The sequence below is a fragment of the Salvelinus namaycush genome, chromosome 4 (genome assembly GCF_016432855.1).
Source record: "Salvelinus namaycush isolate Seneca chromosome 4, SaNama_1.0, whole genome shotgun sequence".
Taxonomy (NCBI): domain Eukaryota; kingdom Metazoa; phylum Chordata; class Actinopteri; order Salmoniformes; family Salmonidae; genus Salvelinus; species Salvelinus namaycush.
Window position 1 is genome coordinate 36,542,103 of NC_052310.1, and position 14,389 is coordinate 36,556,491.

The 14,389-nt window shown below is 43.2% G+C and overlaps 1 protein-coding gene across 1 annotated transcript in view; it reads right to left on the minus strand.

Annotated features, from left to right (window-relative positions):
* The window catches only part of LOC120046488 (adhesion G protein-coupled receptor A3-like), a 321,556-nt gene that overhangs the window by 192,482 nt on the left and 114,685 nt on the right, over positions 1–14,389 (minus strand). The window contains exons 10-12 of the mRNA XM_038991766.1: positions 14,068–14,217; positions 11,258–11,419; positions 10,504–10,710 (exon numbers count right to left, since the gene is read on the minus strand). Coding sequence (XP_038847694.1) covers positions 10,504–10,710; positions 11,258–11,419; positions 14,068–14,217 — 519 coding nt within the window. The remainder of the gene's footprint in view (positions 1–10,503; positions 10,711–11,257; positions 11,420–14,067; positions 14,218–14,389) is intronic.

Sequence of the window (14,389 nt, forward strand, 5' to 3'; positions counted from 1 at the left end):
ATAACATTATTAATGAAGCAGTCTAGACAACACAGGGGAGTGAGTGCAGGTAGGCCTAGACAGAGCAAGTTTTTGGTTGTTGCAGCTCCGTTCCTCCCCTTTATATAAATGTTTTCATGTATGCAAATACAACCAGTATATATAGTGCCTTAGGAAAGTATTCACAAGTATTTGACTTTTTCCACATTTTGTTAGGTGACAGCCTTATTCTAAAATGGAATAAAAAATCTCTCATCAATTTACACACAATACCCCATAATGACAGAGCAAAAACAGGTTTTTAGAAAACATTTCAGGCCACCCTACCATAAAAAGTCTGATTGGCGGAGTGCTGCAGAGATCGTTGTCCTTCTGGGAAGGTTCTCCCATCTCCACAGAGGAACTCTAGAGCTCTGTCAGAGTGACCATCGGGTTCTTGGTCAGCTCCCTGACCAAGGACTTTCTCCCCCATTTGCTTAGTTTGGTCTTGGTGGTTGCAAACTTCTTCCATTTAAGAAAGAATGAGGCCACTGTGTTCTTGGGGACCTTCAATACTGCAGACATGTTTTGGTACCCTTCGCTAGATCTGTGCCTTGACACAATCCTGTCTCGGAGCTCTACAGACAATTCCTTCGATCTCATGGCTTGGTTTTTGCTCCGTCAACTGTGGGACCTTATATAGACAGGGTGTGCTTTTCCAAATTATGTCCAATCAATTGCATTTACCACAGGTGGACTCCAATCAAGTTGTAGAAACATCTCAAGGATGATCAATGGAAACAGGATGCACCTGAGCTCAATTTCGAGTCTCATAGCAAAGAGTGTGAATATTTATGTAATTAACGTATCTATTTTTTTATTTTTAATACATTTGTAAAAAAAAAAAAAAAAAAAAATGTTTTTGCTTTGTCATTATGGGGTAGATTGCTGAGGATTTGTATTTATTTAATACATTTCAGATTAGGAGTGTAACGTAACAAAATGTGGAAAAAGTCAAGGCGTCTGAATACTTTCCAAAAACACTGAATATGCAAATGAGGCATATATAATTGTCTTTATTTTATCACACTATATAAAAAATAACTGATATACCATTGATATTTTACAATAAATGGAATACCTGAATTCCGACCAAAATGCCTGAACTCTGTGCTTGTACAATGTTTTACAGTTGAAGTCAGAAGTTTACATACACCATAGCCAAATACATTTAAACTCAGTTTTTCACAATTCCTGGCATTTAATCCTAGTAAAAATTCCATGTTTTAGGTCAGTTAGGATCATCACTTTATTTTAAGAATGTGAAATGTCAGAATAATAGTAGAGAGAATGATTTATTTCAGCTTTTATTTCTTTCATCACATTCCCAGTGGGTCAGAAGTTTAAATACACAGAAGTTTACATACACCAAATTAGTATTTGGTATTGCCTTTAAATTGTTTAACTTGGGTCGAACGTTTTGGGTACCCTTCCACAAGCTTCCCACAATAAGTTGGGTGAATTTTGGCCCATTCCTCCTGACAGAGCTGGTGTAACTGAGTCAGGTTTGTAGGCCTCCTTGCTCGCACACGCTTTTTCAGTTCTGCACACATTTTCTATAGGATTGAGGTCAGGGCTTTGTGATGGCCTCTCCAATACCTTGACTTTGTTGTCCTTAAGCCATTTTGTCACAACTTTGGAGGCATGCTTAGGGTGATTGTCCATTTGGAAGACCCATTTGCGACCAAGCTTTAACTTCCTGACTGATGTCTTGAGATGTTGCTTCAATATATCCACATAATTTTCCTTTCTCATGATGCCATCTATTTTGTGAAGTGCACCAGTCTCTCCTGCAGCAAAGCACCCACACAACATGATGCTGCCACCCCCATGCTTCACGGTTGGGATGGTGTTCTTCGGCTTGCAAGCATCCCCCCTTTTCCTCCAAACATAACGATGGTCATTATGACCAAACAGTTCTATTTTTGTACGAAAAGTACGATCTTTGTCCATGTGCAGTTGCAAACCGTAGTCTGGCTTTTTTATGGCGGTTTTGGAGCAGTGGCTTCTTCCTTGCTGAGCGGCCTTTCAGGTTATGTCGATATAGGACTTGTTTTACTGTGGACATAGATACTTGTGTACCTGTTTCCTCCAGCATCTTCACAAGGTTCTTTGCTGTTGTTCTGGGATTGATTTTCACTTTTCACACCAAAGTACGTTCATCTCTATGATACAGAACGCGTCTCCTTCCTGAGCGGTATGACGGCTGTGTGGTCCCATAGTGTTTATACTTGCGTGCTATTGTTTGTACAGATGAACGTGGTACCTTCAGGCGTTTGGAAATTGCTCCCAAGGATGAACCAGACTTGTGGAGGTCCACAAAAATTTTTTATGGCTGATTTCTTTTGATTTTCCCATGATGTCAAGCAAAGAGGCACTGAGTTTGAAGGTAGACCTTGAAATACATTCACAGGTACACCTCCAATTGTCTCAAATGATGTCAATTAGTCAATCAGAAGCTTCTAAAGCCATGACATAATTTTCTGGAATTTTCCAAGCCGTTTAAAGACACAGTCAACTTAGTTTATGTAAACTTCTGACCCACTGGAATTGTGGTACAGTGAATTATAAGTTAAATAATCTGTCTGTAAACAATTGTTGGAAAAATTACTTGTGTCATGCACAAAGCAGATGTCCTAACCGATTTGCAAAAACTATAGTTTGTTAACAAGAAATTTGTGGAGTGGTTGAAAAACGAGTTTTAATGACTCCAACCTAAGTGTATGTAAACTTCCGACTTCAGTCAATATCTGATTTTTATTCAAAAAGTTACAAGTCTATTAATCCATTGTCCAAATGTTGCATTTATTAGGATAGTATTTTAAACCTTTAAACAATTTAGATGATCGTTGCTAAATACATCTTGGAAATATGGGGCACTTCAATGGGTTCAAAATATGTTCCACATAGAGGAGCACTACCATGGTAAGCAAAAAAGACATCACTGGGATTCTAACAGACATTTTTAATCTCACCTTCACAGTGCATGAAAACACTGAATTACTCATTACACTTGGAGGCGTGATATTTTGAAACTGCTCTTTTAATGCTGTCATTTAAATTAAACAATGTGAAAATGCAAGGCAAACATCGTGAGCAACAGTATTCCAAACATATTTGGGATTATTGCAATGTCCCACTATTCAAAACTGTTATTTACGCATGAGTGTGCGATTAGGCTGCCTAGCTGTCTAACTGTCAGACTTTGAACCGAAACATATTCAGGCATTTTCGAAGAATCTGATTCACCGTCAAAACAAAGATTGATCAGCATTTAAATTAAGGACATAACATAAAACAATGTAGAAAAATGCTTTGGGCAATTACATCAGATGAGATGAATTATGTTTACCAGATGGCACTGAAAGCGAATCTGCTTTGATGATAAGTTGGTAATAATATGGATGATGTCAAGTTAAACTCAGGTGAGCTTATCAAAGACAGTATCATCAGCTTTCTGTCACAGATTAAGTCCCTGAGAATGTTTCTCCTCTCTAAAACTAATCTCTATTAGGCATGCAAAATGTTTGAAATTAAACTAAATGCATGATTATATCTGTTTTTGTGTTTTCATTTTAAATAGTACAGTAGTTTATTGGCAGACTATAATATACTGTATGATGCACCTGATATTCTGTTATTAGACATTCTGTTGGAAGTCAAAAGGAAAAAACTAACTGTGCAGCTTGGCAGAGTGGTATGGGGGGGAGTGTGTGGTCTTTGAGTGGAATTCTTTTGAGGAAATCCACAAACCAGAGTCCTCCTACTTCACTGTTATCCAACCCAATTAGCTACCAGCCAGACATTTGAAACCATTTGTGTTGGATGGAGCTGGTGGCTGTGGTCTGGCATCTAGCGTGTGTGTGTGTCTGTGTCTGTGCGCATGCATGCGTAGTGCAATGCTGACGCTATGCCTCTCGTTTGGATGTGCATGGGCTTTGTGCCATAGTTCAGTTTAACCCGGCACAGCACTAAACGTGCATGAGACACAGCTAGTGAGAGAGAGGAGATCAGACACTCAGAGAGCAGTGGATAAAAAAGCACTATGGCTTAACACTAGAACAGCTGGGCGTTGATGGACCCCCCCCCCCCACAAGCTAAAGAGCAGTCAATCTGACAGAAACATTCCAACAGAGTAATTCGTATATTTCATATATGCTATAGCAAAAATAATCATTTGTTTGTGTTTATGAAGGCCTTGGATAACATTAGAATACAATTTGTACTTCATTTCAAATAGCACAATATAGCACAATAGCATTTTCATTAGTTTATGTCACTGTAGGCTATATGTTCAATAAAACATTTTTGTGGAGTGCCTTTAAAACTATGAAACAGAAAGCATATGCGTTGGAACATGGGAACAGCTTGTTTTTACAATGACAAAATAAAATAAAAATACCCAAACCCCCAAGAAGTACGGTCAAAAGACACTCGATCAAATTATGAAAACGTCAGTAGCCTAACATGCTAACCAGACCGCTTTCGCGCGCATGTTGATTTTGTCCACCCACACCAGATGCAATCAGGACACACAGGTTGAAATATCAAAACAATTTGAGGAGCTAGAATTTAGCTAGCTAGCTTGCTGTTGCTGGCTAATTTGTCCTGGGATAAAAACATTGGGTTGTTATTTTACCTGAAATGCACAAGGTCCTCTACTCCGACAACTAATCCACAGATAAAAGGGTAAACCGCGTTTGTTTCTAGTAATCTCTCCTCCTTCAGGCTTCTTCATCTTCTTTGGACTTTATATAGCAGTTGGCAACCAACTTTAAGGTCCATTACCACTACCAACTGGACTGTGGACCTCAGTTAATCTTTTATTCACCCATGTGGGTATATGCTCCTAAAAACCAATGAGGAGATGGCACGTGGGTATATGCTCCTAAAAACCAATGAGGTAATGGGAGAGGCGGGACATGCAGCGAGTCAAGTGTCACAGATAAAACCAAGTTCTATTTTAGCGCCTCGCGAGCAGTGTGGGTGCAACGATTGAATAACATCTACAGTATCAGTCAAAAGTTTGGACACACCTACTCATTCAAGGGTTTTTCTTTATTTTTACTATTTTCTACATTGTAGAACAACAGTGAAGACATCAAAACTATGAAATAACACATATTGAATCATGGTAGTAACCAAAAAAGTGTTAAACAAAGCCAAATATAGTTGCCACCCTTTGCCTTGATGAGTTTTGCACACTCTTGGCATTCTCTAAACCAGTTTCATGAGGTAGTCACCTGGAATGCATTTCAATTAACAGGTGTGCCTTGTTAAAAGTTAATTTGTGGAATTTCTATCCTTCTTAATGTGTTTGAGCCAATCAGTTGTGTTGGGACAAGGCAGGGGTGGTATACAGAATATGGTCTTTTACCAAATAGGGCTGGGTCCATATTATGGCAAGAACAGCTCAAATAAGCAAAGAGAAACGACAGTCCATCATTACTGTAAAACATGAAGTTCAGTCAATGCGGAAAATTTCAAGAACTTTGAAAGTTTCTTCAAGTGCAGTCGTAAAAACCATCAAGCGCTATGATGAAACTGGCTCTCATGAGGACTGCCACAGGACGGGAAGAACCAGAGTTAGCTCTGTTGCAGAGGACAAGTTCATTAGAGTTAACTGCACCTCAGATTGCAGCCCAAATAAATGCTTCATAGAGTTCATGTAACAGACACATCTCAACATCAACTGTTCAGAGGACACTGTGTGAATCAGGCCTTCATGGTCGAATTGCTGCAAAGAAACCACTACTAAATGACACCAATAAGAAGAGACTTGCTTGGGCCAAGAAACACGAGCAATGGACATTAGTCCAGTGGAAATCTGTCCTTTGGTGTGATGAGTCCAAATTTGAGATGTTTAGTTCCAACTGCCATGTCTTTGTGAGACACAGAGTTGGTGAACGGATGACGTCCGCATGTGTGGTTCCCACCGTGAAGCATGGAGGAGGAGGTGTGATGGTGTGGGAGTGCTTTGCTGGTGACACTGTCAGTGATTTATTTAGAATTCAAGGCACACTTAACCAGCATGGCTACCACAGCATTCTGCAGCGATATGTCATCCCATCTGGTTTGCGCTTAGTGGGACTATCATTTGTTTTTCAACAGGACAATGACCCAAAACACACCTCCAGGCTGTGTAAGGGCTATTTGCCCAAGATGGAGAGTGATGGTGCTGCATCAGATGACCTGGCCTCCACAATCACCCGAAATCAACCCAATTGAGATGGTTTGGGATGAGTTGGACTGCAGAGTGAAGGGAAAGCAGCCCACAAGTGCTCAGCATATCTGGGAACTCCTTCAAGACTGTTGGAAAAGCATTCCTCATGAAGCTGATTGAGAGAATTCCAAGAGTGTGCAAAGCTGTCATCAAGGCAAAGGGTGCCTATTTGAAATATATTTTGATTTTTTTAACACTTTTTTGGTTACTACATGATTCCATATGTGTTATTTAATAATTTTGATATCTTCAATATTATTCTACAATGTAGAAAATAGTAAAAAATAAAGTAAAACCCTTGAATGAGTAGGTGTGTCTAAACTTTTGACTGGTACTGTATGAGTAAATTTATTTTGCAACACGAGCGGTGTGGTCAGCATGTAAACATCATTATAAGCGGCAAGTCGCCTTGATAAATAGTGAAACTTGGCAAAAAAAGCAATAGCAATAGCATTATAACGTATATTACTGTTGATATGACAGCAGTCAAAAATAGTAAATTATTGTCAGCTCGTGCTTGTGTGCATTTTCACCCAATTGTAAGGACCGACGCTGGAGATGGGAACCAGGTACGGGGAGGTGAACATTTTAATGAAGAACAGACAGGTAACAGGACAGGAACAGCGTCAGCACACGGGTATACAAAGACATATGAACATTAATGCTGAAGCGGGGAACAGAGCGGGGAAACAAAGAGATATAGGGGAAGTAATGACAGAGGTGATTGAGTCCAGGTGAGTCCGATAATCGCTGATGCGCGTGACGGGGGGAAGGCAGGAGTGAGCAATACTGGGGAGCCAGTATGCGTGACAGTACCCCCCCCCCCAGAGGCGCCACCCGGCATCCCACCTGGGCGAGCCTGGCGGGCCGGCCGAGGCACGGGCGTTGGACAACCCCGACGAACCGGCTGAGGCATGGGAGCCTGGCGAGCCGGCTGAGGCATAGGAGCCCGACGATCCGGCTGAGGCGTGAAAGCCTGTCGATCCCGCTGAGGCGTGGGAGCACGATTGTCCGGCAGACGCGCAGCAGCCTGACGCGCCGGCTGGGTGTAAAATCCTGACAATCCGGCTGAGGCCTGACATGGGATGGGTGCCTTCCGAGCCAACCGGGGCAAGAAACCTCTCGAGCCAGCTTGGGCGTGACAGCCCGACGAGTTGGCTTAGGCACCTCCGGTTCCATCGGTGTCGGCCCCCGGAACCGAAGTCACCCCAAACCGGAACACCAGCACTCCCGATGCTTCATTTGGTGGCTTCGGCATTCTGTAAGGACCGACGCTGGGGATGGGAAGCAAGTACGGGGAGTTGAACATGTAATGAAGAACAGACAGGTAACAGGACAGGAACAGCGTCAGCACAAGGGTATACAAAAACATATGAACATTAATGCTGAAGCGGGGAACAGAGCGGGGAAACACAAAAATAGGGGAGGTAATGACAGAGGTGATTGAGTCCAGGTGAGTCCGATAATTGCTGATGCGCGTGACGGGGGGAAGGCAGATGTGCGTAATGATGGTGGCAGGAGTGTGCAATGCTGGGGAGCCTGGCGCCTTCGAGCGCCAGGGAGCGGGAGCAGGCGTGACACCAATTGCATCAGCTGAATTTAATTTAGCCGTTATCCCTTGTCCTAACAATTGACCAAATGTTTTGTAACATTCACTTACTTGACACACTTTGACATACCTTTGTTTGGTTGTAGTGCGTAATAGTATGCGGCTTTCTCTTGAATGTGTCCCGTTGTCTTGTCATTCTTTAGCAGGTGCCGTTTTTTACGCAGAAAGAGGGAGCTCCCGTCTCACTTTGTTCATGGGGCCGGTCAGACCTGATTTCTTTGCAAGCAGCTTGTTCGCCAACGACAGTGAAGTGAAGAAATAGAATGGTCCGCCCTGTTCTTCATTCACAATTGGTGATTACACTTCTTTCGCTTCTCCTCGCTCATTAACTCACCCATTCTCCCTATGATCCTTTACTTAATTTATTAAAACTGTTGTTATATGTGTGAAATTGGTGTGAAAATATGTGTGAAATTGACAACAGCAGTGGGTTATGTAGACTTAGTTAGGAAAAGACAAGGACGGAGGGCGGCATGAGCTAAAAAATGTCAGGGAAAAAAAATAACAAATAAAAAGTCACGAGCAGTCAAAATGACTGCTTTAGTGGTTCTAAAGTTAAACACCAGCAGAGTACACTGATCTAACCACAGCACAGAGAGGGGGTGTTCTACAATTAATCCAAACATGCAGTGTTCTATGCATGAGACAATATACTGCGGAAAGGAGAGATGGGAACGGTGATATGAGTGGAAGCAGCATCTCCTTAAGGATGTTGTAGGTCTGAGTCGGTTTTACTGAGCAGTGGGACAATCAAAGGGAACCGCTGAGCCCTGCAACTCCCCTGCACCTATACCTCCAGCCACCGAGAGGCACTACACCCAGAAGGTGAATTGCCCCCCAATGGGAGAAGCCTTGCCAAGAGACGTGCCAGTACCCACCATATTGGAAGTCAAAGGGGGGAATCCCAACATGTCTACATCAGGATGACTAGCTGTCCAGCACTTACATCCCTCATTTGGTGAGAGACACAAACAATTACTATTGTCATGTAGCAATACCATATTGCAGTTATTCCAGGTTGATTGCCATTGTATTCCACAAGAAAATAACCCAATAACAGTACACTGATTTCTCCAGGATTCCTATTCTAATCCTGTAAATGGCATTCCTATGCACAAAACAATCCTACCAGATGCCTACATGAGAAATTACTGGAGTGGAAAAGCGCCCTCTAAACAGTGGATGTGAGGGGCTGCCAGGGCGGCTGTTATAGTGAAGTGAGAAAGGGCCTGTGAGGCCGTGCCAGATCGGCAGTAATTGGAGGGACCTTCGCATATGCAGTGCCACGTCGGCGGGCTGTACTCCCAGAGCAGAGGAGAGCAAGGAAGAGTCCAGTGCCAGGCTTTAAAAAAAGTCTAGTTAGGAGAGAGGCAGAGAGAGAGACAGAAAGAGAGAGAGAGAGAGAGAGAGAGAGAGAGAGCTGAGAAAAAGAGCTGAGAAAGAGAGCTGAGAAAGAGAGCTGAGAGAGAGCTGAGAGCGAGAGGTCTGAGAGCGAGAGATCTGAGAGAGAGTCTGAGAGAGAGAGAGAGAGAGAGAGAGAGAGAAAGAGAGAGAGAGCTGAGAGCGAGAGGTCAGAGAGAGAGAGGGCTGAGAGATGGCTGGCTGGCAGCATCCCCCACCCTAAGTAGCTTCACTACTGCTCTGAGTGCCCCTCACAATCAATGACAATCACTCCCTGTCTATCAAGCCACACAGATTTGGTTTGGAATTTGTTCACTTCTATAAACCTTGTCATACTCTCAACCTCTGTCATTGATAATCACAAAGGGACAGCTTAGTCATTAAAGGACTGCGTTGCTTTTCTCCCCATGGCTATTTTATCTCAGAACACTGCATAGCTGCACTGGGCCCTCCGACCAAGCTAAATAATAGCTGAACACAGTAGACAGGCTTATCTAATCTGAATAGGACACAGTTAACAAACACGCAGAAACACGCAAGCAAACACGCAGACACACATCCGCACGCGCACACACACAGTAGCTGAAGGGTATAACTACCTACTGAAATATTGCAAAACAATGCCCCTTCAATGCCAGAGGAGTGTTTTTCCCTGTCTGCATCTGTAGACCGTAAGCTGTCATCTGTCAATTGGGATGGGCCAGCAGCCGTTATGACAGGATAACAGTGATTTAGTGTGACAGGGATACAAGGCCACAGTATCCATCACAGGGGAATGGCCTGCATACTCTGACTTCAAAACTACCCCACCAATCCCCACTCCTCCCACTTTACAGCGCAGCCTACCACGGCTGATTTACACCATGCCATGGCACCAAAACAGGATGTCAATTTATGGAGAGTAATAGACACCATCAACTCTGCCAGACAGGAGCCCTGCCCTGTTATTCTTACACAACGAGCAGTGGGTGCATTTCATTATTTACCATAATAAGCTGCATTATGTACAAAATCATAGACAGAGAAACTTTTGGACAGAAATAAATGTCCAATCTGTGATTAAATCTTACTGTACCATAGAAGTACAGTATAATTCCTAGAACAGACATCCGCATTCATGTCAACAGTCTTTAATAGGGGGACCAGCGGCAATATTGAGTGGATGTTATACCCATTAACCAGGGAGTAAAAGCAGGAATTTCATCATTCAGTGTGCTTTATTATCAAGCCATTCTATTTCTATGTACTGTACCTTGCGGAGTTGGCTGGCGGGGGAGCCGCTGCCGTTGACCGGGTGACATTTGAAGTTGAGCAGCAGGTCCCCGATGGCATCCTGGTCCCCATCGGCCCTCTGACTAGAGAGGGGTGGAAGGGGGGCTCTCTGTCCTGCCGTACACGAAAGACCCTGGAAGTTAGATGGCCTGATCAGAAAGGCCTCCAGGGCTATGTTAGGAGACACCTGGATGGAGACAGAGTGATAGGGAGGGTGGAGTGAGTTTATCCTCCGGGTCTGAACAGAAATTGCTGATCATTGAAAATGTTGAACGTGTCCGTCATTTTGTGTTGAATCCAACAACAAAAAAGATGCTGACGAAACAAAACCAAAGTGCTGGTCATGCTGAGTTGTGAGACTAAAAGAATGATGAACTAGCTTTGATTCTGAAACCAATCTTGGTAACACTTTATAAGGTGCAGATACTGGATCTTAATTTGATCGCTCTGTTGTCGCTGAGAATTTTCTGTGAATTACAGAAATTCACTGAACACCCGAACTAACACACGGCTGCATTAACAGTATTGCACTTTTCATGAAGCCTAATTTTGACCAGCTAAAAGCCTAAACACGATCAAGCAACATTACATCTGCGGAAAAGTGTGAATGGACTAAACGTTAAAATCCTATTGCTGCAGGATTCTTTTGCTGGTCAGATCCAACACCTGTATCATTTAAGGGGTTAAAATGTAATTTATAGACATTTAAGTGCATTTGATGTTTGTCTACCTACCTTTGATATGACCTGCGTGTCTATGGTGAGAGCCAGGTCGGCGATGCGTTCCACACACTGGACGATGCGAGTACACGCCCTGGCCTCGTTCTGAGCCATCCACAGGATATGTTCCTCCACCAGCATCATGTTACTGGCTATGTCAGAGATATAGTCCCCTAGCTACAGGATTCAGGTAGAGAGAAAGTAGATCTGTCATTAACATCTATCACATCCACTAAAGAAAAGCCATTTATTATACCTAAACGGATTGCTGAGGGTGGTGATGGTGACTTTATTCATTATATAAAGATTTCATTTAGATTAGCGGCTCCAATGGGGCATAATCACTTCATTGTGATGACAGTTGAACTATTTACATCAACGTCAGAGTTTTTTAATCTAACTGTTCTGTGGAGAGATTGGGTTGGCATTAATCATTGTGTATCTGGGAATCCAAGTATTGGTAGGTTTTCTAGTATGACTAGTATAGGATGTATGGTGGCAGGATAAGACGCCTTTATTCCTGAACTGTGAGTACATGAAGCATAAAGTACAGTTTCTCAAATCGGGATATATGTGAATCTGCTGCTACTTCCATTTAAGCTACCGACTGATCAGTTCATACAGTGTGGCCTACACACAATACACTACATCGTCGAACATCTCATTCCAAAATCATGGGCATTAATATGGAGTTGGTCCCCCCTTTGCTGCTATAACAGCCTCCACTCTTCTGGGAAGGCTTTCCACTAGATGTCGGAACATTGCTGCGGGGACTTGCTTCCATTCAGCCCCAAGAGCATTGGTGAGGTCGGGCACGGATGTTGGGGGCGATTAGGCCTGGCTCGCAGTTGGTGTTCCAATTCATCCCAAAGGTGTTCGATGGAGTTGAGGTCAGGGCTCTGTGCAGGCCAGTCAAGTTCTTCCACACCGATCTCGACAAACCATTTCTGTATGGACCTCACTTTGTGCAAGGGGGCATTGTCATGCTGAAACAGGAAAGGGCCTTGCCCAAACTGTTGCCACAAAGTTGGAAGAATCGTCTAGAATGTCATTGTATGCTGTAGCATTAAGATTTCCCTTCACTGGAACTAAGGGGCCTAGCCTGAACCATGAAAAACAGCCCGAGACCATTATTCCTCCTCCATCAAACTTTACAGTTGGCACTGCATTGGGGCAGGTAGCATTCTCCTGGCATCTGCCAAACCCAGATTCGTCAGTCGGACTGCCAGATGGTGAAGCGTGATTCATCACTCCAGAGAACACGTTTCCAGTGCTACAGAGTCCAATGGCAGCAAGCTTTACACCACTCAAGCAGACGCTAGGCATTGTGAATTTTTATCTTAGGCTTGTGTGCGGCTGCTCAGCCTTGGAAACCCATTTCATGAAGCTCCCGACGAACAGCTCTTCCGCTAACGCTGCAGTTTGGAACTCGGTAGTGAGTGTTGCAAAAGAAGACAGACAATTTTTACGCACTACGCACATCAGCACTCACCAGTCTTGGTCTGTGAACTTGTGTGGTCTACTACTTCGCGGCTGAGCCGTTGTTGCTCCTATATGTTTCCACTTCACAATAACAGCCCTTACAGTTGACCCGGGCAGCTCTACCAGGGCCGAAATTTGACGAACTGACTTGTTGGAAAGGTGGCATCCTATGACAGTGCCACTTAGAAAGTCACTGAGCTCTTCAGTAAGGCCATTCTACTGCCAATGTTTCTACACGGAGATTGCATGGCTGTGTGCTCGATTTTATACACCTGTCAGCAAAGGGCGTGGCTGAAATTTCACACATCAATCTATACACAATACCCCATAATGACAAAGCGAAAACGGGTGCATGGACTCACTCTGTGTGCAATAATAGTGTTTAATATGATTTTTGATTGACTACGTCATCTCTGTACCATCATGTTATGGGTATGCTTGTGAGGACTGGGAAGTTTTTCAGTATAAAAAATAAACAGTATGGAGCTAAGCACCGACAAAATCTTAGAGGACAACCTGTTACTATCTGCTTTCCACCAGACACTGGGAGATAAATTCACCTTTCAGCAGGACAATACCCTAAAACACAAGGCCACATATACACTGGAGTTGCTTACCAAGATGACCGTGAATGTTCCTGAGTGGACGAGTTACAGTTTTGACTTAAAATCTATGTGAAAATCTATGGCAAGACCTGAAAATGGTTGTCTAGCAATGATCAACAACCAATTTGACAGAGCTTGTTGAATTATGAACAAATGTTGCACAATCCAGGTGTGGAAAAATGTTAGAAACGTACCCAGAACGACAGCTGTAATCACTGCCAAAGATGCATCTACAAAGTATTGACTTTGGGTGTGAATACTTATGTAAATGAGATATTTCTGTATTTCATTAGTCGTCCACAATTTTACATAATTGTAAGGCACTGTATAGTTTCCCTTCAAATGGCACGATACCAAGTAGACGCACTGATGACATCTCAGCGAAATTAGCACCCAAAGTCTAGCATTTATGGGGCTGGAGTAGACTAGCCAGCTACCGGAGCAAAAAGAGACAGCCATTCATATGTGCCTTTCATTGGACTATAAACCGCTCGTCCAAAGTAAACAGCTTGGGTTCTTTATTGTATCATTCCTTCAACTTAGAGTGTGTGATCAAACACATTATAACGTTATTATAATTATAGTGGACTGCAGGATGGATGCTGAGGCTAAGTGCTGTGTATGTTTGTTTTTTGTGTGATTGTGCGCGAGCGTGCATAGGTGTGTGTGCGTACATGAGTGCGTGCGTGCAACCTTCTGTGTGTGTGAACAGCAGATAAGTGCTGCTATCATACGTACGTCTCTGCGCTGGTCCACTAGGCGAGTCAGCCTCTCCACCAGGTGTGTGACAAAGATGACATCCATCACATCGCTGAAGTCCCCTGCCCTGCTGGTGAAGGCTACCAGCTGCTGGGCTAACGGCTGGGCATTACTGGTGTTGATGGTCATCTGGAAACAGAACAGTGGTTGGGTTAGTAGAGGCTAGATCACTTGGATATAGATGCATTTCATATGTGCATATGGGCATAAATTTAGCAAGATATTACCTTAAATAAAATCAAAAATGCTAAGCGCGGACAATATAATTGAAGATTCTTCAGTTTTCGACCCCCTTGTCTCG